Genomic DNA, 21,338 nt, shown 5'->3' with positions numbered 1-21,338 from the left:
CAGCAAGAGAAAAAAAGGAAGAGGCTGAAAGAATAGCCGGCGAACAAAGGAAGGAGGCAGATAGAGAGGAAAGAAAACAAGATTTTTAATTCTAAATGATTATTTTTAATTTTAAGGCATAAAATTATAATATTCGAACTATAGACTCCGAGACATCTATGTATGACTCTGAGATCAGTCCCCTTGACGTCAATAAGAACACACAAACAGCTTTACGTTATATATGCAATCCATGTTGAATTAATCAGATCCACAATAGAACAAGCGAAACCTAAATTTTTACCACAGAATAAAAGCAAAGATTTATTCACATTTTCGCCATAATCAAAGACCAAAAGACTCCGTCCCTATACTCGAGACTACGCAAAATTCCTAAATCAAACTTATTCGCTACAAAAACTGGATTTAACGTAATTATATCGTCTATGATCATTCGTCCTGCTGTATCGATTGTTGGAATCAGAAAATCAATAGTCGTACCCCGTTTCATTTATCCTTATTGGGGAGACAGCATCTCCTATCACTTCCCATGCAACACGTAACTTCGAACCACAACTGGTCAAAATTTACTAACGGAATTTGTGTACAAAATCTGTCATCCATGAGATCGGTCAAAAAAATTGCCCTCCTTGAATTAATTAAAACATTGGCTGAAAATGCAAATTTTTAACTTGGCCGAGCATTGAAGAGGTTATTTTTTGATTTGGTGCAGATTAAAGCCTTTTTCTAATTACGACAAATCTTCATATAATCTTATAAGATAAGCCGTGCAATTATAAAATAGCAAGAGCAAGAGGCTTGGAAAAACCTTTCCAAAACCGTAAATATATTCTTTAAGCTTCATTCAACAAGCACATAAATGTTATAATTTCGTGAGAAGTAAGTGTTCTGGTGTGGGAAAGGGCCAAAATGAGAACACCTTCCCGGGCTATAGATCCATTCTATTAAGTTGCAGTCATCTAGCATGAGTTAGTGAAAACCCACAACTCTCCACTATTGCTGAGAACTACACAAAAATCAAAGGAAACCCACTACTTCACTATTTTATAAGAACGTCTTAACTTTTTAAGTAAATAAAAAAAAAACATTTTTTTAGCTAAAAATAAGAAGTCGTATTAGAAATTAAAACAAACAGAAATTATCCCGTATATGAGGGGGGCTGCGATTTCCTCAACCGTTGCTCTTTACGCTAAAGTCTTAAAGATCTTAAAACACTTCTCATCCAAGTTCAACGGCCCTTGCGTCAGAGCAGTTTCTCTTAAAAGAATTGCGACAAAAAGTCAAAATTTAAGGCAGAGAGCAGGGGTTGAGGAAGGGTTTTTTACCCTTTTTTTCAAATCACGCCAGAGAATTCCCTCCCCCCGTTTAAAATTTTCCATGGAAAATTTCTCCCGTAGACTTTCCTACTTAAGGAAAATTATCCCAGTGGATACCCCCTCCCCCCCAAAAAAAGTCCAGTATTTTTCCCAATAACAATACTATATGTAAACAATTGGTAAATTGCATAGCTTACAACCCTTTCCACAGGGGCTGTGAAGGGTCATGTCATCCGCAAAGGCATTGGGAAATAATGGACCTTTCAAATATGCTGAATCAAAAGGCTATTTCAAAATTTAGATCTGATGTCTTCGGGGAAAAAAGGCACGTGGGAGGGGGCTAGTTGCCCTCCAATCTTTGTGGTTACTTAAAAAGGGCACTAGAACTTTTGGTTTCGGTTGGAATGGTCCCTCTCCCAATCTTTGTTCAATACGGTTACCCCTGGAGAAAAAAAAAAAATATATCCCTGGTCTTTATTCAGGCAAAAAATTCCAAATTTTCGTAGATATGAACTTGATATCTCTACATGAAGAGTCTTCAGTACGCTGAGTTTGATGGTGTGATTTTCATTAAGATCGCTTGAATCTTCGGAGGTGTTTCCCTTCATTTTCGAGGAATCAGGCATATTTTATCAGTCTCGTAGCTTTCATGGGTAACATTGAAAATAAAGAAATGCATATATTTGAAAACAGCATAAAAAGGCAATTCTTTTGTTGGATCAATTGCTATCAGATTTCCGTTTTTTAGATTTTCAGTTACTATTGGGCCGAGTTGATCCTTACCTGTGACACAAATAACCAATTTTGTAGCTGTTATAACTATTACGACCTTTTTTCTACTCGACTATCAGATAATATTAAACATTGGCCCTCTTCCTCCAAACTGGATCAAAAATTTGGGTTTAAGTTTCCATTGGATAACATTTCTAGAAATATGCAAAATTCGCTGCATAACGGAGTTTATGTCTCCAAGTAATCCTACAAATCTTTGTCGAATAGCCCACTTGGCCAACTGGCAAATCTAAATGCTACAACAACAGCAAATAATTACTTTTGTTTAATTTTAATAGTTCTATACCTCTTTCCTTCGAGAAGGATGCCCAGGGCGAGTAATAAGGGCAGTTCCATTGCATACAACAGCAGTATCTTCAACAAACACAGAATCAGGGAATTCTTCATCAGGGGGTAACTCAATAACGTCTATATTTAAACTTTGTAAACACTTTACATAGTTTTTATGTTGGACTTGTGCAAGCGCGAAGTCAACTGGTTCTGACAGTCCAATAGCATTCTTCACGAAAGATTTTGGAATACGGGAAACCACAGCATGTGTGTACCTACAATAAAGGTATATTACTTCTCATAAAATTAACAAAAGCACAAACCAAGTTAAGGGTTTTATTTCCAGAGGTATGGGGAGAATTTCACTCTTAAGGTGTGGGTTGAAGAATCTGTATAAAGAGCCGAAAAATAAAGTTCCATGTAATACTCACGAGAAACATGAACAAGTAATACTAGTTGAAGAACAATAGCTGGTTGAGCACATTCAATAGCAAACAAGTGAGTGGGAGTAATATCCCAAAACAACTGTTCAAAGACACCTTGGAAAATCAAAATACTGGAGCCCCGAAATACCTTCTTTTTGAGTTTCAGACCTCCCCACTCAGGCAAATTTTATACGCTTCTTCACGAATACTTTGTTTACATTAATAATTGTTTGGCCAAAACTTCTGTATTATGAGCAACATACCAAGCATATCTGTTTAATTTATTAACAAAGAATTATATCAATAAATAGACATAATAAAAGAAATGTGTATAAAAAACATTGACAAAAATAAATAGACATTGACAAAACACAAATATAAACCTTAATTTATCAAAGGAACTGCAATCAGCTTTGACATGAATTACTAAAAGGTATACAACAAAGATTACTAATATTTGAATGTTGAACAAGCAAATCTCTACACAGTGGTCCAAACGTCTTTTCATTCCTTGGGTTTTATAACGACTGACAACGTGTCAAGAGCAAAAAATTACAATAAACACATTTTCGCTTGAACATGGCCCTTCTAAATGCAGGCTATAAAAACTGAACTTTTGGAAACACTTAGAAAATCGTTTCCACAGAAAACTTTCGTTTTAAATCCGTCAGTTTACACGTTCTACCAATTGGACTAACAAAATTACAATTTGGGACCAAATATACGCCTGAACAAACCAATGCAATTGTGAAACGATGTTTTAATTTGGCAGATCCTGGAAATGTTCAGCAGACTAATCAGAATTCAACAAAACAAATTGTGAGAAAATAGTCCACTCTAACCACAGCCCTCCAAGCCTGGAGACGACGATACATATCAATTTCTTTACTCCACATACTGCTAGTGTAACTTTAGTCAATAGAACCCGTGCCTTACTTTTAACTTATCTTATATTGTCAGTAGGGTATGTGTAGGCTCTAGACCAAACTTGATAGTAGACCTTTAAACTTTGGCATGCTTCAGTAGATTGGGACAAATTGTTATTGGAAGATTATGCCAAGAAACATTTATGAAAGACGCACCCACAGTGGGATGGAGTCGGAACCTGTAAAAGTTTGAGATTTATAAAGTACATTTGGAGACTTATAAATCAAAAGCTGATTCTACAAAAAAAAATTCCATGATTGCTATTTTAAATTTTGCAAACAAACAAAGATTCAAAAGGCATTATATGGAGGAAATACAATAGACTGAGGCGTAAAACAAATCATTTTCCAAAAAAAAAAAATCTCCAAAAAAACCTTGAAAGCCTTTGAAAGGGATTTTTAGCAGAGAATGGGTTCCAGTACCAGGTTATAGCATAATCTAGACCACCCCTATAGAACTTCGAAGAAAAAAGTAAATGCTGGTTTAAAAAAAATTAAGCATTCTTTACTGCTTCAAGTGGACGTTTACTAAAAAAATCCAAATTCTGTAAAAAAAAAAAGAACACAAAAAATGACTGTAAAATGAGTCCTAGATAAATTTTTTTCTAGATAACTAGATAAAATGAGTCCTGTTCATAAAGAAAAGGTGATGACATTTTTCGAATACCATGAGGCAATCATGGCATCAGACATTACCATGACTCTCAATCTTATTCTGTTTTTATCACAAATATAATTTCCTTTCACTTTTCTTACAAACCGCAACTACAGAACGTACCCAAACCTCCATAACTACTGGTATTTAAATGAATAGCTACCAGAGGACTTAGACTCCCTGCCCTGGTCTCTCTTTCAGTCAGTTGCAAGATATTTTTTTCATCTTTTGTATACTTTTTATACACGTACAAGTCAATATATACAATACACAAACTTTATTTCTTTAAAGTTAATATTTTTTCCCTATCCTTTCCCCTTTAATCGCGTTTAGTTATATTGTTAAACACCTGTCCCTCCCCCCAGTCATCCTAGACACGCCTATTTATTTATTAAAACCATGGTTTATAAACAGAGATCTTTTCTAACATAAATGTGACATTTCTTCTAAAAATGTTCGTAGCAATTCATTTTCTAATTGACAGTCTCATTTGTTGAAAAATAATCATACAGATGAATTGATTTTCAATGCTTCTCTTCCTTGTAGTTTCAGTCCCACACATTTAAACCTTACTGATATTATATTCCTAATTTAGCTGATCTTCAAATTATTATCAAAAGTCTTTGATCCTTCTTTACACAGTTTCTTGCTCCTTTCCCCGTATACAGTTTTATCACTCTCAAAAACTGTTAAAACCTAAACAATTTATTCTACCCCAGTAGAATAAACATTTTATTAAATAATAATACTAATAAAGTTTCTCAGAAGGACAAGTCTCCTTAAACAACCTAACAAAATTCCCAATAAACCAGGAAAACAGTCTCTGGTCGACTTCAAGAAAATCCTCCCAAAAAACCACCAGCACTTCTCTCGCTCCTCCAATCTTAGCCTTGACCCAAGGACAATTTAATCCCTCCAGAAGAGGTAGATATTCCCCTCAAGGTTTCCTTACGCAGTTCTATACGTGTCACAACAAATACCTATGATAATGACCATTTTCATGGTGTACTCTCCTGAAGCCATTTGAGCATAGATCATGACCCTACAAGTTTACTTGGCTAACCATATAAGGAAAATGGAAGAGCTTATGAAAGATTAAACGAAAAACACAAGTTTGTTCGAAAGTAAGGACCTGCGTTAAAACCTAAAACGAACTGAACATTATTCGCACTTCACTGAAAATGACATGTATACTGAGCAGTAAGGTTTTTAATTGTGAAAAACATTATTAAAAAATTCACTATTTTTATCAATATGATAACTGCTATTACTACTACTAACAGCTCACAGCAGCACCAAGCCGTCTGAAGTCAACAAAGCTACGCATGCTCCTCCTCCATCCCGATCTATTCAAAGCCTCCCTCTTTACACTTTCCAGAAGTTCCCGTGTCCCTTAAATCTTTCCTTACGACATCCTCCCATCCCATTCGTGGCTACCTATTTTTTTTTTTTTTTTGGCCCTAGACGGTTGTCAGACAAGGACAATCTTTGGTGATATGTCATCCTTCACCCAGAGAGCGTGTCCTATCCATCTCAACCTTTCTTTCATTATAGCCCTAGAAAGCAGGATTGACCCACATTTTTCGTAGAGCTTACTGTTTGAAATATGGTCAGTCAGTTCCTCCAAAATTGTTCTTCAAGTTCTTCCAAATTTTTTCAACTACAAATAAACACCCCGGGACTTGGCTATTATACTTTTAACATATTCACTGCACCCGCCGTCTTTACTTACTATCTAGGTAAGAGAAGCTGTCAATTTAGCCGATCTTCTCTTTACCCAACGTCACCTCTTCATCTTGACTTTATACCAAGTCTTAGCGACTTAGTCTTCTTAACATTAATTTTTGAACCTATACTTGCACCCTGAAATCGCAAAACACCTAAATATTCATTTATTTTGCTGACATTTTCATCTAGGACGCTTAGATCATCCGCATAATCTAAGTTTAGGAAAATAAATTTCCCAAATTAATTTCGTGCCCTCCCAATGCTTTTGCTGTGATCCTTATGACAAGGTCCATGAAAATGATCCATATTAATAGGGATAAGATGCAATCCTGCTTAACCCCTGGCTTAATACGAAACCAGCTACTAGCCTCATTTCCAACTTTAACCAGAGCAGTGTTATTCTCGTACATAACACTAATCACTTTGGTCTATTTATCTGGTATGTCATACAATACGACTCTCATCACCTGAATTAAACGCTTGCCCATAAGCTATACAACTGAGGACTAAAGGGGTTCGATATTTCAGGCACTTATCAATTATTAAACTAAAAGTGAAAATTTGATCGGCAAAACCTCTCCTCTTCATAACAAAATGTTCTTCTCTTAAACGTTATCTACAGCATCTAAAAAAAAAATCATCATACTAAGTAACTTGCTTCCTAAGAAACCAAGCTAATGCCTCTATAATTACCACACTCACTCTTAGCACTGTTCCTATTGAGGGGTTTAATTAGAGCTTTCCTTGAAATCACTGGACACTTCCTCTTTTTCAGAATTGATATTAATAATACTCAGTAGCTCATCTCCAACTTCTTAGACCAGATTCAAAAACCTCATTAACCACACTATCAGTACCTGGGGCCTTATTATTTTTTAGTCCTTTTAGTATTGTTCATTAATCATTCTTCACAAAATAAATCTTTCTTCACATCCAAAATGTCACAAACTTTTTTATTCACTTCTATATCTTTTGTTGTGACTCTGTCATGGTTTATTATATTCTCTAAATGTTCTCCCCATCTCTCTATAGCTCTTTCCTTATTACTAATTGTAGCCCTGCTCCTATCTTTAACTGGGACAACTCCAAATTGACAATTCCCTCTCAATTTATCAACATGCCAGTACAATATTTTACTATTATGTCGTCTAGCTGCTTCTGCCAGATCTTCAGCAATTTTATCCATGGTCTCCACTTCACACCTCCTTAATTTATATTTTAAATGCTTTCTCTACTTTCTTCAAATTCCTCTTGTTTTCTTATGATCTATCCCTCAAATAATTCTTATAAAAACCCCTCCTCCCCCCAGTTAAACATAAATCATTTTCACTAATATTCCTAGCTGTGTCTCTAACTTTCTTCCCTAAGACACCATCAGCGACTTCACAAGCTATTGACTCACAAGCTATTAGTTTGACTTGATTATGCATTTTAATTTGTATTCTTTTTAAGACCCACTTATTTGCCCAGGTCGGTATTTGTTAACTTTCTATTTCATTTGATTATTTATTTTAATTTCTACTCGTTATTGGGTTTCACTACTCATTCTTAAGAATTTGTGTTAGTTTTATGTTTGAACTATATGGGAATTGTTTGAAAAAATCATTTTTTAAGAACATATTTTTAAACTAATTATAAGAAATGCTGATAAAATTACCTGAAAGCGTTGGCCATCGTTTTATTCTGAAGAATCAGAGCACAAAAGTATTAAATTTTCTTGTTAATCCTTCAGTCGGTGATAAAACAACTAATCCTGAAAGAAAATAACATACATAAGTCTATGTAGTTGAACATAAGAAGGTTGTATTTTTGAAATGGATAAAACACTTAGCTCTTAATAAAACAGATTTTTTAAAGATAAAATAAAAAGTATTCAGTTACATACCGAATTAACCAGCCAATGCCCTGGCGTAAAGAAACATATAAACATTTTGCAACCAGTTTTTTTTAATTTATGCAGAGGCGCCATTTGGACCTAATCTTGGGGTGGGCATAAACTCCATCTTGGGCCTCCCCCGACTCACTTCGTGTCGCGTAGTCATCTAGGAGATGGGCATTTGACAGAACTCGAGAATTTTATTATGTATCTTACCTACTTTCAAAGATTACAATGATTAATAGCAAATAGCGTAATTACCCCAAGGTCGTCAAGTAATTACGCTCTTTGGTTAATAGGCGTGCAGTAATTTCAAATCAATTGGACATAATGGATTATTATGGCCGGCAAAGGGCCCTTTGTGGTGGAAGCTTGGGCCCCCCTGGAAAATCTGAGGTGGACATTTGCCCACCCCTGACCCCCCCCCCCAAATGGGGCGTCTCTCAAATGGCGCCTCTGAATTTATGCAGACAATCAATACTTTCCCTTTCCTTATTTATTTATTCACAAATATTTATACCTTTTGCAAACTAGACAGGATCTTTTTTATGTTGTTTTGAAATGTAAATCAGGTTTGTGGGGAATTGCAATACAATCAATTAAAATATAATTAAAATTTCTAGCAGTCCAACATACTCAGCGCTGGTGCTGCAAAGGAGCAAGTTTTAGAGTCTTTGCCAGTGGTTTAAAACCACTTTTTTTTTTATTTTATTCCTTTTTGCCTTGTGTGTAGGTATGCTTTAGAAGCTGCACAGAAAAAAGGGGAATTGGTGTCCCCTAAAATGTCACTCAATCTAAAATAGTAGCTATGCAACTAAATGAAAATACCATGGAAAATTACATTGGACATAAAAACAAACCAGACTATTATTCGTTTAAATTCTAAAAATTAATCTTGCTAAAGTAATTTTACTATCAGAATTTACCAATAAAGGCCAGAAGGATGTGGTGCTTAAAAACGTCAATTTTTACATTTAGTGTAAATGTGTTGTCTATACAAGCATAGCCGTTCCTAGGGCTGGTGGTGCCCGGGCCACAATTAATTACAGCACCTTCTCCCGTCTCAAACATAATCAAAAAAAGCCGAATCAAAGGCAAAAATATGGTCGAAGTGGACAACATCATATCCAAGGTCCCTGGAGCAGCTTGCCCTGGTCGCCCCTCTCTTTCAACGGCTCTTGGAATATATTTGAGATTCTCTTTACTTTGAAAATAGAAATATTGCTTTGGGCCAAGCCCAATTCCAAATCTTAATATTTTTCTGGCTGTCGATTATCTTTGACATTAATCGCCGCTTTAGTGGCGATTAATGTCAATAGTCAATAATAACAACAAACAATAGTTGTTTGATGAAATTGCCCCCTTCCCCTCAAGAAACGAATTTCTTCTTATATATCAATTTTTGTAGAACATTTTTCTCTATGGATTTTTCAAAAGAAAGAAACAGATTGAACTGTTTAGGAAACTTTTCAAAGGCAGTTTTCTATGTATAATTAAAAAAGCGGGGGAGGAGTCAAACAACTTTCAAAAATAATAAGAGGAATTATTAATGGAAAAATTTGTATTTAACAGAAAAATGAAAATAAAAAGTTAAAAAAATCTTTGACAATACATTGTTGCTCAATCTTACCCAAACTACAATTCTTTTAATTATTTAGAAGTTTTCAAGACCCCCCTACTTTGGAACATTTAACCAATTACAGTGCAATAAACAAAAACACAATAGCAGTGACTGATAGTCTGTACAACCGTATGTTGGCTAGACAACTATTACATGACATAATACAGTAACATTTTTATAGTTGCTATGGGCGTAGGACAGCCCAAGCATGTTCTGATGAATTCTGATGCTGTATTATTGTATTGTCATTAGAGGTACATTTACTGGTGCAGTTTAGAAGTAACTGAGCATTTGAATAAAATCTAACTCATTTTCATCTGAATTCCCAAAGCTACAGTTGATAGGGTAACATAGGCTGTGAACAGAGTTCGAATACCTTACCCTTGATCAAAGAATTTATTTCTATAGAATCTAAAGTTCTTGTACTAGCAGCCTGTAGGTTTTTGCATGGAACTAAAAATACTAAACTAATTTTTTTTTTTTTTTTTATAGCCACCTATCCTCACTAAAAAGTACATAATTTTACAAAAGAAGATTCAAACTAAAACGAGATATTTTATTTGGTAACAGGGCCCTGGTAAGCAACAGGGGACTAAATCTAATTATTAATTTGTTTGGTAAAATAAAAAAAAATTCCACTCTCGCAGAAAACAGAACAAGATGATGCAGTCAAAAATCTAGAGCTAGATAGCAGGGCGACTTTTATCCGTCATTTTGGATTAAAGCCAACGAAACTGACTCAAAAAGCATATAACCCAGAAAACAGGCCAGCTGATTTTAGTCCATTTTTAGAAGCGTTTGATTTATCAAATAGAGTGAGAAGACAAATATGAATACAAGTAGCGTGGATGAAAAATTCAGTTATGTTCTGTTTATGTTCTGTTTATGAACATTATGAAAGCTTTAACACAGATTTGCAGCTTGTGAGTAGAACAACAGGAGCTTCAAGCAAAAAAAAAACATACTAGACAGGTAGACATACTATGTAATAATTTAGGATTAGATATGGAATTTAGTCAAATCTCAAGATGGAGCAAAGGGCAATGAATATAAAGGCAAGAAAAACGATGCCAAGAGATCAGCAAATCATCTTCAAGTCATAATAAAAAGAATCAAAGAATGAAAGAAGACCTCTCCCAAGTAAAGAAATGGTGAAAAAACATTTTCAAGCCGCCCCCAGGAATGTATGAAAAGTAAAAAAAAAAGAAATAAGGAAGCCACTCGAGCTTAAAGGATAAAGAAAAGAATCAAGAATCAACAAATTAAAATTAAATTAGAATTATTGAAAAAGAAATATGCAATGCTCAAAGAAGAGTAGCATCTCTTAAGGTGACTGTTCACTTAGGCAGCACGATTGTGCTGCTTATGATTAAAGAGATCTCTGAGTGGGGTTTCTATTAAATCATTTCCTTATATGGAGTATAAACTGATGTTTGAAATGATCAAGGTCATCTACTTACTGCAAAACTTATCGATAGCTTTTATGATTATTTTCTGCTTTATGTGCTTACAATATCGCAAAACATTATACAGAGCAGAAAAACTGAAAAATCAAAATTCTAGTTTTCAGGATTCCAAAATTATTTATTCCATAGGCTAGTTTTTAAATCCTTTGTAGGTTCACTTTTGATAATATGTTTGTCATTCTTAAAGAGTTTATTTTTGCCTCAACTTTGGATAAATACAAAAAACGACATCTTCCCTAATACTTTTTCAGCACAGAAATGGTAATTTTATCTAGACAAGGCGGCAATGAGGGAACACAGCACCTTCATGACGCCCTTGTCTGAGCAGACAATACTCGCTTCAAAGTAAGTGAGAGGGGCCTGAGATTTAGTTAAAAATACCAAAATATAAAACTAAAACTAAGTCTTTTTCAAACCCTTTCAATAACAGATGCTAAATCAACATTATGATTGTTTAGTTAAAAATTCTTTGGGTAAAAATTTACACGGATGAAAATTATAAATCATGCTAAAGATTCCCCTGAGAATAATATTTGGTATTTGTCTTTTTCAGGTCCCTTTTGATTCAACACGGAAGAAAAAAACATTTGTTTTGTGTACGTAGGTTATAGATTATTTGGAAAAAAAAACTAGATCTACGTTGCATGGGCAACGTGAGGTGTTGCGGCAACCTTTGTTTGGCTTTGCCGAATAAAGTGTTGCGAGATCAACACTTTGGTTTTGTTTCCTCGCTTCAATTAAATGCTGAAGTTGTTAATCTGTAAGGATCTTAAAATAAATACTAGGTACACAAACTCCCAAAAGTTGCAAACCCCTCATAGAAACTAGCAAAAGTTACAAATCTCTCATTGCTGAAGATGATTGTAGCCTAACAGCCGATTATTACTTACAAGTCCCCTACATGTCTTGCCACTGGAACCAAATTGGTCTTACCATCGAATACACTGGAAACAAACAATAGGAACACCAACTAGTAAAAGTTGCAAACCCTCATTGCCAAAGATGATTATGAGCTGGCTGTTACATGAGGCGGTTAGATGATATGATAACAGCTGGCTGTTGCTGAAAACTCCCCTATATGTCTCACAATTGGTATTGGGCTATTTTTGGTTTCAGTGTATACCTTACTACTGAAGTTGTCAACCCCTTTAAACTTTCAAACTGGTATATCTCATGAAGAAATTTTTCTACAAAAAAATGGATGACATATACTTTGATCAGCTCATCAAGAGCTATCGACTGTCGTCGAAAAAGAAAATCTGTCTGTCTCAGTTCAAAAGTTGACTTTTTTGCCGTAGGCCAAGTTTCTAACAACATCACTTTGAAAGGAGCAAAGGATAAACTCCAATTACTTTAACAATAAGAGAACTTTTAAAGTTTAAGAGGAACATCTGATACAATTTCTCTACCGCAATCGCAAGTGCAAAAAACTGAATCATAAACTCAGCTGAAATCACAAACAGAATGGGTAGAAATAACAGATTTTCGCCCCCAGGCAAGAATTCTACGAAGCTTTCCAAAATGCAAAGTCATATTCATCAATCCGGCCTAAGGTCCACATTTTCCGTAAAAACTGCAGAGGTTAGACCCTTACCACTTTCTAGGTATAAGCTGAAATTGGGGTGTTAGAAAAAAAAAACACAACAAACCAAAGTGTTGCTCTTGCAACACAATTGAGCTTCTGCATATGACTAATATTTGATATTTGCCTTCTTGAGGTTCTCTTTTGAGACAATATGAAAGGAAAAAACTTCAGTTTCACATAAGTAGGTTACAAATTATCTGAAAAAAAAAAACAAGTTGCACTTCAGCATGTCTTTTTCAGGTTCCCTGTTGAGTCCAGAAACTCCAGTTGAGAAGAAACTTATGCTTAAGGACATGACTAGTATTTGACATTTGTTTTTTTCAGGTTCCCTTTTGAACCAACATGGAAGGAAAAATTTATACTTATCTTTTGCAGGCTCTCTTTTGAGTCAATATGGAGGAAGCAACCTTAGTTTGACTATTTTTTGAAAATTGTCTTTTTCAGATTCGCTTTTGATTCAATATGAAAGAAATAAAATTTAGTTTCATGTAAGAAGGATATAAATGATTTGGAAAAAAAGGGTGTTTAACCATATGACAAAAAAAATTTATTTGTCTTTTTAGGTTCATTTTGAGTCAACTGGAAAGAAAAAAGTTCAGATTCATGTAAGTGAGTTACAGAGGTTGCTGCACAAGTTGCTCTATTTTGAATTTGTTGGAGTTGAGCAATGTGGATTTTAGGTGCACCAGCAAAGAGAGAAGATGCATATTCCATGACAGATCTGAGGCATAAAATGAGAAGTGGCAGAATAGACTTATCAGGGAGAAGATTTTTGCATCTTAGGATATATCCTAGCTTCTTGGAGCAAAAGGATCTAATTTTACTCAGATGCTTAGTCCATGAGAGATCCAAGGAGAAATTAACTCGAAGTAGGCGCAATGTATCAACTCGCGTTATTGCCTCTCTTTTGAAGACAAAATCAGGATGAGCCCTCATATTATGCGCCTTAGAAATTAGGAGCTCTTTTGTTCGCAATGCCATAAAACTTACAAGCCATGCATCTGCCCACACCTCAATTCTCTCCAGGTCAGCCTGAAGCTCCTTGTGGGGTTTGCTGGGATCTTTGTCTTTTTTAATTGATGTTTTTGTTGTCGTGTCATCAGCAAAGTGGTGAGGTTTCTTCACAAGGTTGTCCCCTAGGTTGTTTATGAGAACCAGGAAAAGAGTTGATCCAAGAATACTTCCTTAGGGTACTCCTGATAAGACTTGGTGTCCTTTTGATATGAAACAATCAAGGACAACTTGCAATGATCATTGACAAAGAAATTCAGCAAACACCTCAAAGTCAGCAAACACTCCAGTTTACAAAGAAGTCCCTTGTGCCATACATGATCAAAGGCTTTTGCAATGTCAAAGGAGAGAAGGCAAATATAATGCCCCTGAGAAAGGAGCTCAACCCACTCTTGATACTGGGCAACCAGACAGTTTAATGTAGACCATATGCTGCAAAAACCATATTTCATATCTGCCAACAACAGATGTGACTCAAGGTATTTGTAAAGAGTCTTATTAATGACGCTTTCATAAACTTTACCTACACAGGACAGCAGATTTATGGGATGATACAATCCTACATTAGTAAGGTCAGACTCTATCTTTGGAATGGGGATCACATAAGCAGTGTTCCAGGCTTTCAGGAATGATCCATACCAAGGGCTTTTCAGCAGACCGGCCTTTTTCAGCAAAATGCTGAAAAAGACTGTAATAGTCATTCTTAGCCCTACTACTTCTAATTGGCTCAGCAATTAAGTTTATATTCCTTCTAGTGTTGTCACTTATCTTGGCCTTCCAATAGCATCAAACCTTAAATTGACTTAATTGACTCTTGTTCAGCATTTTGCTCCAAAGCCTGCTATACCTAGTGACTCCTTGTTGGCAGTAGATTTCTGTTAAATCATTTTTACTTGAACATCTTTATAGTGTTTCTGTTGTTCTGCAAGTTCTCTTGTTATCACCCTTGTTGCCAATCCTGCTAGAAGAGGATAAAGGATCTCTGTTCTTATTATTAAAAGTATTGTAAATACCTTCTTAATCTCCTACCTTGGGCCAGAAATTCCAGAGTACCCACAAAATATGGAGGTACAGATCCTTTTACCACTGTTATTGAAAGACAAATAAAGTTAAAAGTTTGCTTGCTCCAAGCCACGATTTTCATGTGTTATTTTCTTAAAGTGTTCCTTTTTGTTGTTGAGTATATTGCATTGCATTTCACTATGGTTTTTTTCTCTTTTCTTTTTCTCTTCACTTATTCTTCCTCCATTTGTAAAATTGTTGACCAACAGGAAATGAATTTCATTTAGTCATTCGTTCAATATTGATTATATTTTAAAAAAAGAGCCTTAAAATCCAATATTAGGAAAAAAATGTTTTTGTTAAAATTTAGGTAGGCATATACCTGCTATCTATACAGTTTTCTAATCACTAGAAATAAGGAAAGGGGGAAAATAGTAGCTTGATAGCTCTATCCTAGAGCATGCCTTAGAACCTGGATTCATTCCTGAAAGTTTCATTCACATATCTCAGCTACTTCACAAGATAGCAAGAAGCCCACTAACTAAAAATTTACTAATCTGATGGAATTACTTTTACTTCATTTGCATGTTTTCTTTAGACGTGGCCAAGCACCAGATATTTACTGCAAAAAAATAATGAAGGCAATAGGCTAAATAAACTGGGATCTACATTTATCCATTAAGGGGGGGGGGGGTGAAGCAATGCACTTTTAGAAATGAGATAATTAAGTATTTACAATTGTGTCTAGATAATTTTACAGATTGATTAAGCTTTTCTTCAATTGGTCCCATAGTAGTGAATTTATACACATTCATATAATTCAGCATCTAAGCCCTTAAAGGGTTCCCAAAAGGAAATTTATTCTGTTGTCTATAGTTTTTAGACTATGATGTAGAGTTTAAATATTAGCTAAAAAAATAATTGGATATAAAAAATTATCTTTTAAACAAGGTTAACAGGGTAAAGGTACCAATGATTTGACAGTACAGTTTTGGAACCACTGTCATAATTTTCCTTCGAAATTGAATAACTCTGCTTAGTCATGACTTGGAGCACCATCTCTTGAAGTCATTTCTGTATTTCAACAATAGAAAACGTTGACACTATAGTTGGTACACCCAGGTAAAAAAAAAGAACATTCAATTCAGTCAGTTTACTGTTTTCCACAAGAAAGCAGCTCCCAGCAATTTTTTAGGTATGTAATGTTCAAACTGTTATTACTTGGTTATTTATTGCAAAAAAAACAGTAGGGATTAGCATCAATGCATCAAGATACATCTTATCTGAATTCTAACCACATTAGCTTTTTCTTGATGAAATTAAATGAAAATTAAATGAAAATAAAATGAAAATTAAATATTATGTTGTTAAAGCTAGGTGCAAGTGTCAAAAATTCTTGTTTAATGTAATGGAATACCAGGCACACTAAAAATCTTCCTTCAGCTAAATTCAAATGTAGATAATGGCTTCTAGCATTTCTAGCAGTTCTTACTCGCAGAACGCGTAAAACATACAAGAAATAATTGGTGTCAAAATTACAGGGGCCACTGATGAAACTATAGCTGTCAAATTATGGGTGCCTGCTGCTGCCAAAACTTGCAGAGATTCACATGGAAGTCATTTTCCCCTTTCCTTAGCACTTATCAATGAGACCAATAAAAAAAATAGAATTCTTAAATTTGGAAAGAGGGGGTAAATGTCTAGAACCATGTCATAGAAATGCCAAAAGCGACCCTTCAAAATCCTAACCTATATTTTGGATAAATGTAAGAATCTACACATGAAAATAAAATCCACTAAATCAAATATAATGAAATTAAACTTCTAAATTTGTTGAAATCAACTCCCATTTTCCTAGACCCTATCACATCCAAAATGCTAGTGAAACATGCTAAACTCCTTGGTGTCACAATTTCTAATAATCTTAAATAGGAAATATGGTTCTAGGCATTTACCCCCCCCCCACAGAAAAATCTCCCCATGAACAATACCCTCCCAGAAAATATTCCCCTGTGGAAAACAGGGCTTTCCAAATTTGAGAATTTTAAACACTGTTTGGTTTTTTTCTATAGGGGGAATGAATTTTGATACTTGTGTATTATACTCTGCTCAGTCAAGTTTACACTGTGTAAATCTTAAGAAGAAACTGGTTTCTTTGTTAATTTCTTTCGGCTTGGCATGAGACAAAGACATTGTGGCACTGAACACAGCTACTTCTGGAATAGTAAGGAGTAAATTCTATCAATATATCTCCAATCTTGACTATCCCTGTGCAAAAGCCAAAAGAGGAAACAAAGCTCATAATAAGATGATATTCAAAGATGGCAAGCCACAATCATTTTCTGGATCTGACTCCTAAATTCCACCACCTGTTGGGTCAGAAGTTAAACCACAGCTTGACAAATACTATGCCATTTTCTTTAGCAGCAAAAAAAAGCAAGGTGCAATATCTTGTCATTAGGATTCTGGACTTTCCTGACAAAGGAAAATTCAAGCTAAATTTTTTCAAGTGGACTAGAATTGTAGATCAAACAGCTTATGGTAATGAAGAGTAGTATGGAATGACCTGGCTCAATAGTAAACAAAACTATAAAAAACAAAATTTTGATACTAATGATACATCAAAAGAATCAGATTTTTATGCTGATTTTAAATATATAAGTTTCATCAAATTCAGTCTTAACCATCAAAAGTAATAAGCCTGAGAAAATTTGCCTTATTTAGGAAATTAGGGGGGAATCACCCTTAAATGTCATAGAATCTTAACAAAAATTATACTATCATATTCAGCATATCCAAGAACCCTACTGTAGAATGAACCCTAATCATGCTCCTGTCTACAAAAACGTGGAATTTCAAATTTTTTGCTGGAAGACTGATTGTGGGTGCATATTTTTTTGTTTTTTTTCCAGGGGTGATTGTATCAACCCATAGGTCCAAGAATGTTGCAAGAGGGCTCATTCTAACAGAAATTAGAAGTTTTAGTGCCCTTTTTAAGTGAGGGCCCCCTCTCATGCTCATTTTTCCCAAAATAAACTTTAAAATTTTAATGTAGCCATTTTGTTCAGCATAGTCAAAAAACCCAATACCTATGTCTTTGGGGACAACTTACTCCCTCACAGTCCCCAGGGGAGAGGCTGCAAGTTACAAAACTTTGACCAGCATTTACATATAGTAATGGTTATAGGGAAATGTATGGACATTTTCAAGGGGGATTTTGGGGGGTTAAGAGGGGGGTTGAGGGAAGGGAATTACATAGGAGGATCTTTCCATGGAGGAATTTGTCATAGGGGAAGAGAATTTTCATGAGGGGCGTATAGGATTTTCTAGCATTATTTAAAACAAAAAACAGTGAAAAAATATATGTGAAAGTTTTTTTAACTGAAAGCAAGGAGCAACATTAAAACTTAAAACAAACACAAATTATTATCCATATGAGGGGTTCATCTCCTCCTCAATAGCATGCTATTCATGCTAAAGCATTTTTAATAATTTTAACTATTTATTCTATGGCCTTTGTGATTCAGAGGTCATTCTTAAAGAATTGGGACAAAATTTAAGCTTTAGTGTAAAGAACAAGGTATTAACAAGGGGGAAACCCCCTCATACATAATAAAAATATATGAATATAGAAGTTCATTACAAAAGTTACATATATTTTTTACTAATGAAAATGTTTCTGAAAAACTAAAAGTTCTAGTTGCCTTTTTAAGTAAACAAAAGATCAGAGGGCAACTAGGCCTTCTCCCTCACCTCTTTTTTTCTCAAAATCACCTGATCAAATCTAAGAGAAAGTCATTTAGCCAAAAAAATTAATATGCAAATTTCATTTGAATTATTCATGTGCAGAGAGCCAAAATCAAAACATTCATTAATTTAAAAATGTTCAAAACAGTTTTTTACTGTTTTGAAAAGTGAAGATGAGAGAAAGAGTCAAACTTTAGTGTAAAGAGCTGAGCATTGAGGAGAGAACAGCCCCTTTCATATATGGAGTAATTTCTGTTTATTTTAAGTTATAATGTTGCTCCTTACTTTTATTTAAAAAAAAACTTTTTTTTTTTTATTTAATCACACCTTGAAATGGCTGAATGTTGATGACATTTACACTGTCGACAATGAACAAATCTCTGCTGGACCATTAAAATTGACAGGAAGCAGGCCATTCCAGATAGCATTTGGAGATACTATTCCTGTGACATATATGCAACACTTGGAAAATAGAAGATTTATGGGATCTAGGTCAAAATATCACACTCCTTACAATCAATTAACTTTGTTATACTAAATACTACATACTTGAAACAATTTTAATAGTTTTACTACTTCTACTTTTTGAATAGTGTTTTATACTTTTATACATTAAATGAAGTTGATGAAAAACAAAGAAACAAGAATATACATGTTGAGTACACCAGGCATTCCCAAAGTATTTCAACATGTGTTGAATTGGGTGCCAACTTGCATTGAAAACAATTTAACTGTTTTGTTAAATTGTGTTGAATTTGTAAGTGAGAATCAGAGTTTTGTACTCTTTTCAGATAAAACTTCTCATCAAACAGTTGGATTCCTATATGTTTTTTATGCATACTGAAACTCCTTTTAAACCAAAAGCCTTTAAATTAGGACTTCTAAAGTAGAAAAAGTGGTTTTTACTAATATTGTCAAATCATGGTATCTTTACTCTAGGTGTGATGTTTCAGTTCCCAGTTAGCAACAGAGAAAAAAAAATACAGAACCAAAAAAGAAAGAGGGTAAACCAGTGTTACCCATACAAAAATGTGGTTTCTCTTATTCTTCAAGGTGAGGACTGTAATGGTGTACTTTTTGTTTTGCTGTGATGCCTTTTTGAGTTTCAGGCTCTTTAAAAATTCCTGTAAGTTTGCTATTAAAGCTATTGAAAATAATAGCTGAATCAGCCTATACCATATCTGAATCAGATACAAATTGCAGTTTGGGGCATTTTATATTACTGACCAACAAATAAGGTGAACCTGGCACTTGATACCTTTTTCTGTGCTCTTTCTGATTATGATAATTGTATTACTTGGCAATTTGATTTTAAGCACTTTATGGACCCTCAAAGATGACATTTTTCCTTACTTTAGATACTGCTTGGATATTACTGTTAGCTTGCTCTTGTATAAATTGGTTTACTGGTAAATCAAATCAACTGTGAAAAAATCAAGAGCCAGAAAATACAAAAAAAATATATATAATTTGGGCTATATATTTGCAAATGAGAGGGGGAGGTCTGGATAATTTATAGCAGAGATGCAGCAGATGATAATTGTATTGACTACAATTTTTCAGAATATAACAAAGTAAAATTGTTGTTTTTACCCTTTCATATAGCCAAAATAAGAATGAAAAGTATCAGCTTTCATGGTTTTTAATGGGCTTAAAATTGAATTTCTGAGTATAGCAATTATTACAGCCTATTCAGAAAGAGGATAAAAAAGGCATCAAATGGTATGTTCATCTTATTTGTAGATCAGTATTACCAACTGCCCTAAATTTACATAAACAGTTTTTTAAACTATTGGTTACTATATGCTATTTTGAGCCACTTAAAGACCCAAAATGATATTTGCCCCCAAAAGCAATTAGCCTATACAATTTGGGAAAAGCATGGAAAAGGGCATCAAGTAATGGATTTACTTTCTTCCTAGCTAAAATAAAAAAATACGTACAAATTTATCCTGATAGTCATAACTAGGCCTACTACCTACAAAATATTTATTTAGACTAGGCCTATGTAAAAGTTGCAGAAAATGTAACTTGAAGTGAATATAAAAAAATAATCTGTTAAAAATTATGAATTAAAATAGGAGCAATCAAAAGGGTCAATATAAGATAAGTTTTCTGTATGTCAGAAAGTAAGAAGTTTGATTGGCTATTAGGCCTACAGTCTAAGGTTTCCTTCAGGAAATGCCACAAGTAAGATTGATACATAAGCTTTTCTTTATTTTCAACAGTAGATATGCTAAGGAACAATTATTACCAAAAGTAACCTATATACTAAGGCCTGGTATTCTCATGACTTTCTAATTCCAGAATTTTGGAAAGAGGTGCATATTTTGAAATTGTTGCTCAAAAGCACGTTTTGCCTTTTGCTAGTTTTGCCAGATTATAGACCAAAAAATAAGCTAGCGCCTTTGAAAAGCACGTGAGAAATTGTTTTGCCCCAAATCCAACAAATGTTTATCTTGTGTGCCTACGCCTTATGTATTGGTTGGAGAAACTTTCCGTTACTGGGTATTCCATTATTGAGGAAAAATCCAAAAAACTTCCAGACCCCAAATCCTAAGTAAGCTAAAAACTGAACAAAACCTCGGTTTTTCAAGTCCAGAACCTAAAAATTCCAGTGTTTTGTAAATGAAATCGTACAGGATGAGTTCGTTTAATTCAGATACAGCACTGAACTATAAATCAATCGGTATTTTTATTTCTTATTCTACCTGTCTAATAATGCTCCTCAATACAAATAATGCCTACTTTATTAATGAAAGTTATTAATCTTAAGCGATCTAAAAGTTCTGAGTCTCCTCTTGAAGGCAATTTCAGTTAAGAATGCTTTCAATACGGCAAACTAGAAAGTAATTGACAGTATTTTAACCTCAATATTTTAAAACATTCACGATAATGATAAATAAACACAGTGAGTC

At 34.3% G+C, this 21,338-nt stretch overlaps 1 protein-coding gene across 2 annotated transcripts in view; it reads right to left on the bottom strand.

Moving 5' to 3' along the window:
- Positions 1–20,831, bottom strand: part of LOC136035386 (N(G),N(G)-dimethylarginine dimethylaminohydrolase 1-like) — a 48,216-nt gene extending 27,385 nt beyond the window's left edge. The window contains exons 1-4 of one of the 2 annotated variants that reach the window (XM_065717160.1): positions 20,675–20,781; positions 12,725–12,857; positions 7,770–7,865; positions 2,395–2,653 (exon numbers count right to left, since the gene is read on the bottom strand). In XM_065717160.1, the coding sequence (XP_065573232.1) occupies positions 2,395–2,653; positions 7,770–7,786 (276 nt within the window). In that variant the 5' untranslated portion in view covers positions 7,787–7,865; positions 12,725–12,857; positions 20,675–20,781. Of the gene's footprint in view, positions 1–2,394; positions 2,654–7,769; positions 7,866–12,724; positions 12,858–20,674 lie in introns of both variants that reach the window. The other variant, XM_065717159.1, reaches the window with a different exon arrangement.
- Positions 20,832–21,338: the final 507 nt, after the last annotated feature.

The sequence above is a fragment of the Artemia franciscana genome, chromosome 14 (assembly GCF_032884065.1).
Source record: "Artemia franciscana chromosome 14, ASM3288406v1, whole genome shotgun sequence".
NCBI lineage: Eukaryota > Metazoa > Arthropoda > Branchiopoda > Anostraca > Artemiidae > Artemia > Artemia franciscana.
The sequence above is the reverse complement of the archived record's forward strand: the minus strand, read 5'-3'. Positions and strand labels throughout refer to the sequence as shown.